Below are 14,642 nucleotides of genomic sequence, written 5' to 3'. Positions count from 1 at the left end.
CCTAAAATCTTAATTTTTTTCACAACCATAATAGTAGATGATCAATTTGAGGATTTTCTGATGCCATAACTGCAATCTTTAAATTTTGAGGTGAGGCTTTACTTGTTTTGATAGGGCTGGTCCTATAAAAACATTTTCCTTTCCAAATTTGTTTCACTTCTTTGCTTTTGAAAGAAAGATAAGAGAGAATCCACTCCATTATTCTTCATGACTAAGGCATTAGTTTCAAAGATATAGAGCCTCTTTCTTAGGTTGGAACAGGACAGAAGCTAAGGGAATTCTTGAGTGAAGGAAAGAAGCAAAACAATGTCAAAAAATGTGTCATTCTTTTCATAAATACCTCTCTGAGAGGCACAATACATTCTTCATCAATCTTGAACCTCTTCAGCAACATCAACTTCATCCATTAATACATACACAAAAAGTGAAGGGAGAAAAAAAAGCCCCACAATCCTTTAAAACCTTGTAGATCAATCTAAACCATCCAACTAACCGAACTTCATCTGTGTAACATATACAATCAAGAACTAAGCTCATTGGAAAGAAATCCCACCACTGCTATTAGAGTATAGTATAGAGGATGATGATTCAATGAGCAGCCCAGATGATCTCGAGAAGCTAATACAATGGGCCGAAGGCATACTAGCCATCGATCCTTTAGCCAATGGATCTCCCTTGGCATAATCCTCGGCCTCGTGCCGTATCTCTTTAAGCAACATTACTACATCTTTCATCGAGGGCCTTTCTTCAGGGATCGAGTTTACACAAAGTAGGGCCACCCCAAGCGCTTGAACCATCTCTTGGAGTTGAACTTGTGGCCAACCTCGAAGCCTTTCTTCTAAGAGATTGAGAGCCCCACCCCTGTGGCTTTGTTGAAGCCTTTTCCGGACCCAGTTCACTATGTGCATGCCTTCAGGTATTGATGGATCAGTTGGCTGCTTCCCTGTTAAGACCTCTAAGAGCACCACTCCAAAGCTGTACACGTCACTCTTCTCTGTGATCTTCATTCTATATCCGTACTCTGCAAAAACATTTAATCGATATAACTCAATTATAGCATAGTCTAGAAGATCATCATTCTATACTGCATTCAGAATTAACTAACTATGCATTCAGAAAAAGAAGATCATCATTCCACAACATATTCTGCAGTCGGCAAGAAAATTATTGCCAGATAGTTCAATGAACTTGGACATTACCATTCGATGGGAAAACATAATATTATATGACGAGCATTGTAGATATTGTGGTCAGATAAAGAATAGTTCAACAGAGGAATAGCCCAAATTTTCTCTGCTTCTTGAGACTACAAAGAAGACAGAAAAGCCTGATCCTTTTTTTTTTTTACAAAAATAAAACTTTAGTATTGTTCAGATGGCTAATTTGGAGTTTGGAATTTCTTATAAAGTAACTGGAAATTTTTTATTTGGAGGATTAGTTTCTTATTAGGGAACTGATGGAGAGGTGTTCATTCTTAGGCTTAGTGTTTAGAAGAGAGATATCAACTGGCGACTCGAGCAAACGTAAATTAAGGATAAGAAAATTGTGCTCATGCATGCAAGAAAAGAAGACTAATTAATGCATTAAATCGGAAAGAGTTGATATCTTTGCTTCTTTCAAAGCTAATGGGGAGAGCATGGAGCAGAACTAATGAAAAATTGGTTTCTTGATAAAGAATCAGACTTCCAGCAAGGACTGATGGGTAGTTATGGGAGACTTCTCACTAAGTGAAAAGCACATACAGAAATCTACAGAGAGAGAGAGCTCACCAGGGGCAATATAGCCATAAGAACCAGCCACTGTGTGTGAGGACTTCGTGAATTCAGTCGATTCCACAAGCTTTGCGAGTCCAAAATCTCCAAGACATGCCTCAAAATCAGGCCCTATCAGTATATTGTTTGCCTTTATATCTCGATGAACAATAGGGGGAGAACAGTCATGGTGGAGATAAGCAAGCCCCTGCGCCGCTCCAAGAATTATATTATACCTTACATTCCAATCCAAAAACTCTTTCTTCTCATGAAGCAAACACCCCAAGCTCCCATTTATCATGTAATCATAAATCAATAGCCTCTTGTTCCTATTTGTGCAACACCCCAAAAGCCTAACTATGTTTCTATGTCTAATGGAACCCAAGGTCTTCACTTCAGCAGAGAATGAATCTCTTTCTCTCTCATCATTCTTTGAATTCCACAACTTCTTCACTGCAATAACTTGCCCATTTCGGGTCTCAACTCTGTAAACTGCACCAGAGCATCCTTTTCCAATTATATTGATATCAACCAACCTCTTGAGAACATCTTCTAGAGAGAAGTTTAGCTTTTGAAATGGTGTGAATTGCCATTGCCATGCCTTTTCTCTTTCATGCCCATTCTCGAAATCTTCATCTTGCATCTTACGAGCTCGAATCAAAAGCACTGAACCCAATATCAGCAAGGCTGCAGTTAGACCAAAGAGCAAACCCATTAAGGATTTAAGGCTCTTTCTGTTCTTTTCAGAGTTTCGGGTCTCTCTATCGCTAAGATAGCACAAATCCTTGCCATAACAGAGGCCTTTGTTCCCCTCTAGAACAGAGAGAGGCATCTCTCTAAAAAACTTGTTATCAGGGAGATAACCAGAGAAATTATTGTAAGAAACATTCAGAGAAACCAGGTTTTCGAGGCTACCCAATAAAGTCAAACTCCCGGATAAGGTATTCCGAGAGAGGTCTAAGATTGCAAGTTTAGAGAGGGCAGATAGCTGTTCAGGTATAAAACCAGAGAGATAATTCCAACTCAAATTCAGAGAGATGTCTAGCCCCTGCAACTTACCAATCTCTGAAGGGATAGAACCAGAGAACCGATTTCTGCTCATGTCTAGTAACTGTAAATTTGTGCATGATCCTATCGATTTTGGTATCGAACCAGAGAGATAATTCCCATTTAACATAAGCTTATTCAAAGAAACCAGCTTTCCAATGGCATCAGGAAGAGAACCTGTGAGTCTATTCATAGAGAGGTCTAATACATGGAGACCTAAGAGAGAACCTAAAGAGAGAGGAATTGTACCTTTGAACTTGTTTCCATGGAGGTCAAGCATCTCTAGCTCATAACAGTTCCCAATTTCAGCTGGAATTTCACCTGAAAACTGATTTTCCGATAGCTCAAGGAAATTCAATTTTTCCAATGAACCAATTTCTTTAGGAATTTCACCGGTTAATCTATTAAAACCCAATCGAATTCTAATCAAATTCGAGCTCTGTCCAATCCCCGGTGATAACCCACCTGACAGTTCATTTGAGAGAAGAAGCAACTTAGTGAGATTTTCTAACCTGAAAATGGATGCCGGGATAGTTCCATAGAGAGAATTCCTTGATAAATCCAATGCTTCAAGGCTTTTACAGTCTCCTAAACTCACTGGGATTTTTCCTTGAAGCCTATTTTGCCAAGCAAAAAACTGAGTGAGATTACCCAACTTGCCCAAACTCGCCGGAATCTCACCAGAAAGTTGGTTATTGTCTAACTCAAGCTGAGATAGGCCTGAAAGTTCACCCAAACTCGCTGGAATCTCACCAGAAAAGTTGTTATCAGAGAGAAGCAGCTCATTTAGATGCCTTAAATTACCAAAACTCGCAGGAATCTCGCCTGAAAGCTGGTTAAGAGAGAGGTCCATGACCATCAAATTTGTGCACTTTCCTATAATGGGTGGAACTTTTCCAGAGAGGTTATTCTGCCATAGAAGAATTCTTTCAAGCCCCTTCAAATTACCCAATTCAACTGGAATCTCACCTGAAAGTTGGTTTGAGTACAAATAAAGGTTCGTTAGCTCACTACAATTTCCAATTTGAGGTGGAATCTCACCTGAAATCATGGCGGTGTAAATTGAGATGGTCTTGAGCTTTGTTAAAAGCCCAATACCTGATGGAATCTTGCCTGAAATTGCAGTGTTAGCAAGACCCAAAAAAGTTAAATTCTTGCACTCTGAAATTTGCTCAGGAATCTCACCAGAAACGTTTGAATTCCCACCAATTCGGATGATTTCAAGCTTCGAAAGCTTACCAATCTCTTGAGGAATATGACCACTGAGATTATTATCAACGAGGCTAAGTATTCGAAGCTCTGATAAGTTGCAGAGTTCAATGGGGATCGAACCTTCGAGGAAATTAGACCCCAAAAGAAGTGTATCAAGTTTGAAGAGGTTTCCAATCTCTTTTGGGATGGTTCCTTCAAGGTTGTTGTCGCTGAGGTCGACGAATTCAAGAGAGGGAAACTGACCAATCTCTTTCGGGATTTTTCCAGTGAGATTTGAGTTTGAAATTGTGAGCTTTGCGAGGTGTTTTAGGCCTAAAAATTCAGAGGGAAAGTGAGCTCCGAGCTGAAGAGAGTGTAGATCGATTTCAGAGACGAAACCATTTTGAGAACAGGAAATGTAATCCCATAAACAGGGATCTGGGCTCTTTTGGGGATTCCATGAAGGGAGAGAATGGGTAGAGTTTGAAGATTGCAGCCATAAGAATATGATTTCAGCTTCTGGGTTAATGGTGGCTACCACTGTAAGTGAAGCCCAGAACCAGAGTGAGATTGAGAGAATGAGAAGAAATTGGGACTTGGGTTTTGGCATGGTTGCTCTCTCTCTCCTTAAATTATCTTTGGTTTCTTCTCAGTACCAAATACAGAGCTATTTCACACTGACCAGCATGATATCTCTCTCTCTCTGTAGAAAAGCTTAAACTAAATCTCCGTATCTCTCAACATTTCAAAAAAAGAAATAAAGATCTGCTCACCTCTCAGCTCCATGCAAAACATCTCTCTCTCTCTCTCTCTGCTTTATTCTCAACACTGTTTAAGTGCATTCATTAAATATTCCGTGAGCTATATTCTCTCTCTCTCTCTGAGTCTCTGCAAGATGCAAGAGCTATCTCACTCCATCACATTCTCTTACTTCTTAAAAGATGTAAGGCCATGCTTGTTCCCATGGAGTTATTTTTTAATGCATGATACCATTATGGTCCCAATTCTCTCTCTCTCTCTCTCTCTCTCTTGGCTTGTGGCTCTCTCTCTTCTCTCTCCATTGGCTGCATCTGTCTCTCCCTCTGTTCAATCCAATCCTATTCCATTCACCATCTTTTTTGAAAATTGAACCCCATGCATACAATTATTAATGCCCTCCATGAATTTTTACTTTTTTTTAGATTTGGTGTAGGTATTTACAGAAACACCTTTCATTATTAATGCCTTTTAGAGAAACACCTTTCATTTTTAACAATGAAATTCCTCACTCTTGGTACAGGATCAAGCGCGTTATAATACAAAAGAACAAGCTTTAGGGCCGTTTGGATGTAAACAAAATAGATTTGAACCGTTTGGACAACTTTAAATTTTTTTTAGATTTTTTGATTAAAATAAAAAATAATGCAGTGTTAAGGCAAAAATTACTGTAAAAATAATTAAAGTACAAATTTTTTTTTGATGAAATTGCAGCTCTCTCATATCGTGCAAACTTCAACCCGTGACCCAACTGTGAGAAGATGTTGTTTCTATTATCTAATAAATTTGATTTACAACATCGGATTTATACATGAATATACAGTTTTATAAATGTTCACAGTTATACAGTTTCTATAACTGTTCACGGTTTCTATAACTGTTCACATTCTCCCTCAAACTCAAGATGATTTGATACAAAACTGCTCGAGTTTGAACAATAAGTGACATAAAAGAACTGAGTTCGATCTTCAGGTGCAAGGTATGACCGATAGAAGTAGTGGTCTCCATGATCAGATTGCTTGAACAACAAGCAGAGAAAGCGGCAGATCTCAAGAATTGACGCCTCGGGAATAGACGGAACTTTTGGGATCAAGAAATTCGATCATCAAATAGTAGGCTCTTAGAAGAGCCAACAAAAATCAGTGGCAGATTAACAACACAATTGGATCTTAGATTTGGAGTTGAGAACAGTAAGATCCAAAACAGATCAGATAGTCGAAACACAACTCGACTAGTCAGAGAGTCGAAAACACGACTCGATAGATAAACAAATCAGAGAGTAAAAAACACGACTCGACAGAGAAACAGATCAGAGAGTCAAAACTTGATTCGGTAGAGAAAAAGCAAAGAGTCGAAACACGACTTGATGGTTGTTTTGCAGATGGTACAGATCAATTGTTGTCAGATACTATTTTCAATTGTGGATTTAGAGAAGGGTTTATGGAGACAAGCATAAAAGAAAGGTTTGGATTTTGGAATGTAACGGTAAGTCCAAAAAAATAAAGATCGAGAAATACTTAGAGAGAGAAAGAGATTGCAGAGATAAGAGAGAGAAGAGACCGAACCTCAGGAAGATCGAGAAATTAGAGAGAGAGAGAGAGAGAGAGAGAGAGAGAAGCATTTCACAGACTGGCAATAACCATGGACTAGTGCGAACCGTTGCACACCTTTGGAGCCAGAGAGACTGAGAGCAGAGAACTTTGCTTTGATACGATGTGAGAAGATGTTTCTATTATCTAATAAACTTGATTTACAATGGCGGATTTATACATGAATATACAGTTTTTATAACTGTTCATGGTTTCTATAACTGTTCGTACCAACAACTTCATGAAACCTCGGAAACCCCAAATCTACTATCTCTGTAAAACATAGCATTTTTATTTTTTCTCTCTAAAAAAACAAAAGAAGCTCAAGTCCCATCTATGGCGACCTTAGGCGGCCTCTTTGTAAAGCCAATACCCTTTCTCTCTCTACAAAAGGCATGCTTTTTCTCTCATACCACACCCACAGAAACCCTTCTCTTCAGAAGCTCAGATTGCAGGTTTGCTTATTGTATGGAAGAAATTGCGAGAGATATAGAAAAACCTTTTGGATAGGCAAGAGAATTTTCGAAGCGTAGAATGTGACTTTGCTTTTAGTATGTTAACTCCATCCAAACAATCCAACATAATAATAATAATAAAAGATGACAATGTTGATGAGAAAACTTATTTTTTATTTTCAATGTGAAATTTTTTTTATTTAACATCCAAACAGGCTCTTGTTTAATTGTCGAAACTTTGATAATGGATAGAGATATTTTAAGGGGAGATAAGGTAAATCCAGTGATTTAAAAAACGGATGGATGATCTGGATCAGGCACCCCAAAAATCAATCTGAATTGATGAATTGGCAGTCTGGATCATCATTTTACTATGCAAAAATAAAATAAAATAAAACTATGAACTGATAGAAAAACACGTGAATAAATTAATAAACTAGAGTATCGGTGAATCAACAGAATCAACAGTCCGGACCGCCGTCTTACTATAGAGAATAATTGTTTTAACGTGTGGAACCGCGGGTTCCTTTCTAGACTTGCCGTTTTTCTATATATATAGATCTGCAGAACCGGAATGGAGTGACCGATTTTATGATTCCTTGTCAAACCAGCATTTTGTTTAAATTCGGTGGGTAAATCTATAAATATGAACCCGGTTAATTTGACTGTAAATAAAAAAGAAAGACTTTAACTTCTTTAACTCTTTGGTCAGTGTGCCCGCCCCACCACATGGCAATCCTGCGCAACAAACATTAATTATCTTCCTAAATATCTGGTAGCTGCATGTATTATGCTCCTGCAGGATCATATTGTAAATTATTGCCTCAGGCAAAAGACTCAGCTCGGAAGATCATTTTAATTTGAAAATCACCTAAATTAACAAAATAATTGTATTCAAAAGAAAATTTTAATTTTGAGTTATCTAACATTTAGATCAAGAACTGAATAGGCCTTATTTTCTTCAAGCTCATAAAGAGCATGATTTCGAAATTTTATTTCTTGAATTTACCATATTCATTCAAAATGTTACAACCCCAATACTCGGGGTCCTAGAAATACTCTTAAATTGGGTTTTTCCTTAAGAAATAAATGGACAATATATACTCCGTAGGGTGCATAAAATCTTTTATCCTGCACATATATCTAATAAAAGGGCAATCATGAATATTTATTTGGCAATTGCCCATTTATAATTTATCTTTACCTTTCTTTTTCTAAAGAAAAATGACGACTTTATTGGAAATAATTATTATCCTAATGAAAGAGTGCCAAATTTGGAACCATTTCGCTTCTTTCAAGGATTATAAAAAATAAAAACCTAGGAAACATCTTAAGCACAGCCTGAGGTAAGGGAAATCCATTTAGGGGTTTCTATTTGTAAGATTTTCAAAATTTTCATAGACATGGGATGTCTTAGATTTTCCAAATTCAAGGGTGCTACAGAAAGTATTGGTTTGGTTAAGGATATAATGGTCATTCCCCGACAAAAGGGAAGGGGCAAATTTTAACATTTAATTATGCTTGAAATGGTTCGAAAAAGAACCATCTCTCCACTATATTTTGTTTTTCATTTGTTTTCTTGGGTCACTAAATTTAGAATCTATGCATCAATATTTAAAAAATAGAACCGTACATTGAATCGGCACGGTCCGATCTTACTTCTCTCACTGCGAGTTGGATGATTTCAGAGTCGGACGAGGCTATGCTCTACAAAAAAATTAAAAAATGAATTAAAAATTAAAAAAATGGGCATCTAGAATAGCCCACCTCAAGATCCCAATCAGACTTAGATTGGCAATTTTTAAACACTGCTATCCATCATTAACTTCCCCTGTGAAGTTTGATTTGTCACTTAAATTATCCTACCAGAGATCTTCCTAAACCATGATTCATGAGTTTTTCCTAAATTCAACATGCAATTCAATCAAAATTAAAACCTAATTTGCCATTTATTCTCCAAATCTCAAGGTGTTGCCTTTTGTAAGCTATTTTTAACCATATACAAGAACAACTTCCTCACCTTTGCTAGTTTCCTTTTTCCAAGTACTTATTTTTTCTTTTTTTAGATAACATTAGGGGCTCAATTTTAAGGACAATTTTGATAGTTTCTTTCATGGGTACCCACCACCAACCAATGCAAGGCTGGTGGAAAAGGACCCATGATAGCCTTTACTAGATTCAATTCCACATTTTTTTGGTTTGGAATCTTTTAGCTTATTTTAGCTTTTATCTCAACATCATATCCATTATCCACACCACGGGACCCCCCACCCCAAAAAAAAAAAAAAAAAATCAAGTTATTCAGTAAATATAGAAACAAAAGGAGCTGTTCTCTTCTTTTTTTGTGCTGCCAACTATCTTATTTGTAAGCAACTGTTTGTCATGGTATTTTCTTTTCGGGTCCGATTTGTACAGAGCCAAGCCTCTAAACAATCAAATTAGAGCCCACCTTCAAATAGTATCGAGAAATGTGGTTTTAATACTATAAATCTGTGACTAACCTTAAAATATATTTTTATCTTTAATTATAAAATTTAAAGCTTAAAAAAATGATGTAGATCGAACAGATCTATGAAAACTTGAAAAACTTAAAAATTAAAGGTCCAAAAATGCGTTACAAGAAGTACTATTTTCAAGACTTGAAGTCCATTTTTTTTCTAAAGTCCATGCATCTTGATGTCAAGATTAGCAATTTGAGGATATTTGGTTATCATAACAACATCTTCTAGTGAAATTTTTGAGGTAGGCTCTAATTTGATTGTTTAGAGCCTAGGCTCTATATAAACTTTTCCCTTTTTGTAATAATGGAAAAAGTTTATCTAACCTTAAAATGTAAAATTAAGGTGCACATAAAAAATCTATAATAAAATATTTTTTTGATGTTGGAAACTTCTCTAATTGAAAAAAAAGATTTTAAGTCCCATAAAGTGTGTATCTTGCAAGACATTATTTGGACCGTCCATTTTCAAAATTTTCATGTGTTTATAAATCTACTTGAGTTTAACCATTTTTAAAGTTTATAATTTATAAGTAAAGATGAAAATAGGCTCTCAAGCCATCCTAAAAAATTTTAATACCAAAATTATATTTATGATTAAATTTAGAGGTTTGCCTTAATTGAATTGCTTAACGCTGCAACCTTATTTAGAGGTTTACCTTAATTGAATTGTTTAAAGTTGCAACCTTATTTAGAGGTTTGCCTTAATTTAGAGGTTTGCCTTATTTAGAGGTTAACCTTAAATTTAGAGGTTTGCCTTAATTTCTTTAAATCACATTACTACATTATATTGGTACTTTATCTTCAAGTTTCTTCATAAGCAGTGCATGTGCAGGTCGGGAAATCTAGACCGTCTAATTTAAAAGCTGAATTGATTGATATAATATCTTCTAATGTAGAAGAAACCTTCATGTTTTTCTTTTCTTTTTTTGCATATTTTAGTAAAATTTGTATTTTTTTTTGGCATATTTTAGCAAAATTTAGGGCCATCTAAAATTTTATTCTCGTAAAATAAGATTGTGTTTAGAAAATCATCATCGTCGTCATCATAGTTTTTTTTCAATTTTGTATTTGAAAAATACGATTTTCAAATAATCTTAAAATATAAAAAATGGCAAAAAATTAAATTTATAACAGTAAAAAAAAAGAAAGAAGGTGCATTTTAAATTGTTTAAGAGAAAAGCACTCCAAAGCCAACAGCCCACATGTTGATAGGCAAAACCATTACTTCTTCGCAAATAAACAGTAATTCCTAAAATGCCTCTTTCTTCATGATGAAATATCGAAACAACTGAAATAAAATATTATGTGACAAACATGTCTGCCTTGTCCTTGCATTCGTGTTCCTACTTTCACCCCCTATGCTCCAATTTTCACTCTTCAAAATATTTAGAAAATAATACTTATAATCCTAATTTCCTGAAATATATAGAGAAAAACAGTGTCTTGAAATAATACTTATAAACTGCAATATCGGCCCGTTCAACTATGAACCGGCCGGTTAGATCAGCACTGAGCACTAGCCAGTTCCAGTTTTGGTGATCCAACGGGGTATTTTAAAAAATTCAAAAAAAAAATATTATAAAATTCTTAAAATAAAAAAATCCGTCTTTTTGAACAATTTCAAAAATACCCATAAGCACAAATCGATTTTTTAAAATCTATCTTTATCACTAAATACCAACTTCATTTGGATGTGTTTCATCTGATTATGCTTTAAATATATATATATTTTCATATTTTTAAATTTTTATTTTATTTTTTAACACTTCTTCAACCATCCAATTAGGCTGGTTGAACCGACCAGTTTACCGGTTACTCGGAACCGGGCCTTGACCGGTCCGATAATTCGAACATTGATGCTAATCGTGTGTCTTCCTAATCCAACCTGAGAGTGTCTGAGTTGGACAAAGAAATTTTAATAATAGAAATTTTAAAATTTTGAGAAAACGGGAGAGTTTAGTTGTTCTTGGGTTTTTCGGCTTTATTTGGAGCTAAGACTCCCATTGTTGCGGAATGCCTCAAAATGAACTTTCCTATTGCAAAATGGTGCTGGGAAACCTAAATATCGAGAATCATATTTGGTGCAATAAATTTAGGAAAAATGGCAAAAGAAAAAAGGTAAATTGAAAATCATAACAAATACTATAAACTATAATTCAAATAATACATTAAAATTTATATTTGCTAGTTAGGGACAGGCTAAAAGCTAGGTAATCATGGTGATGGGGCAACATGACGTCTTCAATTACGGGTGGCAATGAATGGTCTGAGTCAACCTAGACCAGGACAATCTCAGGTTGGATCCTGACCCGACTTGGTTTGGATCCAGGTCAAATACCTAACACAAAATATTGAAAAAAAATATATTTCAAATATATACCCACATCATACATATATAGGCAAATTTATCATAATATTATATATTTTTAAAAACACTATATATATATATATATATATATATATATGGGTGCGGTTTGCATAGAGCTGAAGCTCTAAACAACCAAATTAGAGCCCACCTTCAAATAGTATTGAGAAATATGGTTTCAATACTGGAAAGTTTTGTGATAGCCTTAAATTATATTTTCATTTTTAGTTATAAAATTTAAAGCTTAAAAGATATTGTAGATCTAGCAGATCTATGAAAACTTGATAATCTTGAAAATTGACATTCCAAAAATATGTTACACGAGACACAATTTCCAAAACTTGAAATTCATTTTTTTATCATGTCCATGCATCTTGATGTCAAGATGATCAATTTGATGATATTTGGGCATCAAAACAAACTCATCTAGTGAAAATTTTGAAGTAGACTCTAATTTGATTGTTTAGAGCCTAGGTTCTATATAAACTTGTCCCTATATTATCATATATGTGTTTGTGTGTGTAGATATGTTTGGGTCTGGTCGACTTGGACTCGACCCGACTTGGATCCAATTTGAGTTTTGGGTTTTGGACCTAGACTTGAACCACCAGTCCAAAACTTGGACCCGAACCAGGTGGACCCCTCGGGTCAGGTCGACCCAACTCAATAACTACCCCTATCTTGAGTTCTATTGGCAAGGGACCCTTTCCCAATAAACTACCAAAAAAAACAAAAATTGTAATTGAAATATTATCAACACATAAATATATGCGGTACACCATAATCGAGCCACATATGTGGGAAACTAACAAGGACATAATTTCATCCTCATGGGAGAATTGTAAAATTGGGTAAATGCCATGGTTACTTAACAATCGGCAAAGCATTGTGATTACCCTTTATACTGAGCCTCTCTTTTTCACTCTTATCACCACTACTTCACCTACGATGGAAATAGCTGATAAAACCACCTCAAATGGGGCATAATAGTAGCTATGATTTGCAGCCTTTGACAAAGCTCTTCCTCACCATACCTCTTTTCTTTATCTACCAAATAATTTATGAAGTTCTCACTTAATGTGAGTTCTATAATGACGAAAATACCATTTAGAAAGAGAAATTCTTATTGGGGGATGATTATCATCGACTCAATTATCTCCATTTTGCTGCAAAATCGCATTATGAACTTACCTTTCTTGTATGACTATTCTTTGCTCTTAATCCTAGAGAACTTAGCGATGGTTGCATGTTCATGCCTTGCTTATCTTCTTTTATGCTTACCCTTCTCATGTCAACTCCCCCTTTTTCGACTCCCTCACCTTTGAGTTCCTAAAATCGCTTTTGTATATGCTGTATTTGCAACTTTTCTCTGGCACCTACAAGATCATCTCGCTTTCATGTATGTTTTATTTGCAACTTTTCTCTCACACCTACAAGTACAAACGGTGCTTGATTATTATCATTCAGATCCCTTCAAAAAGCAATTCCCCATAAAGCCCTACTATGCTCAAAGCCTTGACAATACTTGCTCATACTTCTCAAATCTCAAAGTACGTATTTCGCTTCATTCCAAAATTTCCTTCATAGACCATCCAAAAGCTTAAGAAAAATACTCTTTGAGTGTAGACTTTATCTCATAGTAACATAGAACTCTAGTCACATCCGCTCTTCCTTCATCAAATTGAATATTGGCTTTAAAAAAAATCAAAATGAAATGCATCTGGTTTTACTTCCTCGTGTAAAAGCCCCAAGATCCTCATTTTTTCTCAAAAATCATGGCCAAGATCTTGCTTTGCATTTGCAAGATTTTCCATTGTCTAGCACTTTCATTTTCCACAACCAAATTTACTTTTATTTATTTATAATTGTATACAGTAATAATTTATACAAGTTTTCATCTCCTTCTCCCTTTATTACAACTAGAGCCCTCTTGTCTTTTTTCTTTGAGTGCAGTTAGCATACGGATGCATCCGTAGCTGTAGAGGTAAGGTGCACCTTCAAATTTTATCATGGTATATAATTTTGATGTAAAATTTTCTTAGGATTACCTCAAAATCTATTTTTGTATCTAATTATAAAATTTTAAATTTAAAAAATGGTTGAAATCAAGTAGATCTATAAACATATGAAAGTCTTGAAAATGGACGGTGTAGATAATATGTTGTAAAATACACTATTTCTGAGACTTAAAAATCTTTTTATTTTTCATGGTCATACATCACGATGCCGAGATGATCAATCAATGATCAATCAAAGGGTTTTTCAACATTAAACTTACCTTTTCCGATGGATTTTTTAGGTGCAACCTTATATAAACTTTTTCCTCTTTTTTTTTGGGTGATTTAGTGGAGAAGACATACCTCCTGATCACTTTTTCAAATAGTTTAGAAGTTAATTTTTTGATAGTGTTAGTGGGGTGGGTGTTAATGAAAACAGAAACCACAATGTAGTGACTAGGGTGTGGGGGTGCGACTATCACGACCCCAGCCCCTTTCCCACTAGAGCCCTCAATGAAACATTAAGACTGCACCTTGCCTACTAAGGTTATGTAGCTTTTCAACTCTAAAGAAGAAAGTCAAATGAAGCACTTCTTGATATCAAAGTGTTAACAAAATTATCATATGATTCTAGTGATGAACAAAGCAATTTCATCACTTTATCTCCATCATCCATTCCACCTTGATACTCTTGAGTTGATAAATAATGTTGTTGTACGCATTCAAGTGCTACGAGACTTTTATACCATGTCATATCCTCAAAGAACGCAAAATTTTCAAAAAAATTAATTCTTCTTATGGATTTAGTTTGGTAGAAGCTTTATTGATTTGCCCATCAACCCTTCCTTGCCTTTTGTCTTACAATATGAAATACAACCAAACGAATAGCGGTAACCGCTTTCTTATCCAATTCTTCCCGATTGAAGAATCCAATTCTTCCCGATCATCATTCTTCAATCGCTCCAATTTCTTGGATTTTTTTGTAGTCCAT

General features: G+C 35.4%; 1 protein-coding gene across 1 annotated transcript; it reads right to left on the bottom strand.

Annotated features, from left to right (window-relative positions):
• Positions 1 to 309: 309 nt before the first annotated feature.
• LOC18448320 (uncharacterized) lies at positions 310 to 5,103 on the bottom strand. Its single transcript, XM_006858390.4, has 2 exons — positions 1,770 to 5,103; positions 310 to 1,021 (listed from the first exon to the last, which is right to left on the bottom strand). The coding sequence occupies exons 1-2, from the start codon at positions 4,597 to 4,599 to the stop codon at positions 534 to 536; spliced, it is 3,318 nt and encodes a 1,105-aa protein (XP_006858452.1). The 5' UTR covers positions 4,600 to 5,103; the 3' UTR covers positions 310 to 533.
• Positions 5,104 to 14,642: the final 9,539 nt, after the last annotated feature.

Source organism: Amborella trichopoda, chromosome 11 (assembly GCF_054954075.1).
Source record: "Amborella trichopoda isolate Santa Cruz 75 chromosome 11, AtrichopodaSantaCruz75HAP2 v2.0, whole genome shotgun sequence".
In the NCBI taxonomy this organism is placed as follows: domain Eukaryota; kingdom Viridiplantae; phylum Streptophyta; class Magnoliopsida; order Amborellales; family Amborellaceae; genus Amborella; species Amborella trichopoda.
The sequence above is the reverse complement of the archived record's forward strand: the minus strand, read 5'-3'. Positions and strand labels throughout refer to the sequence as shown.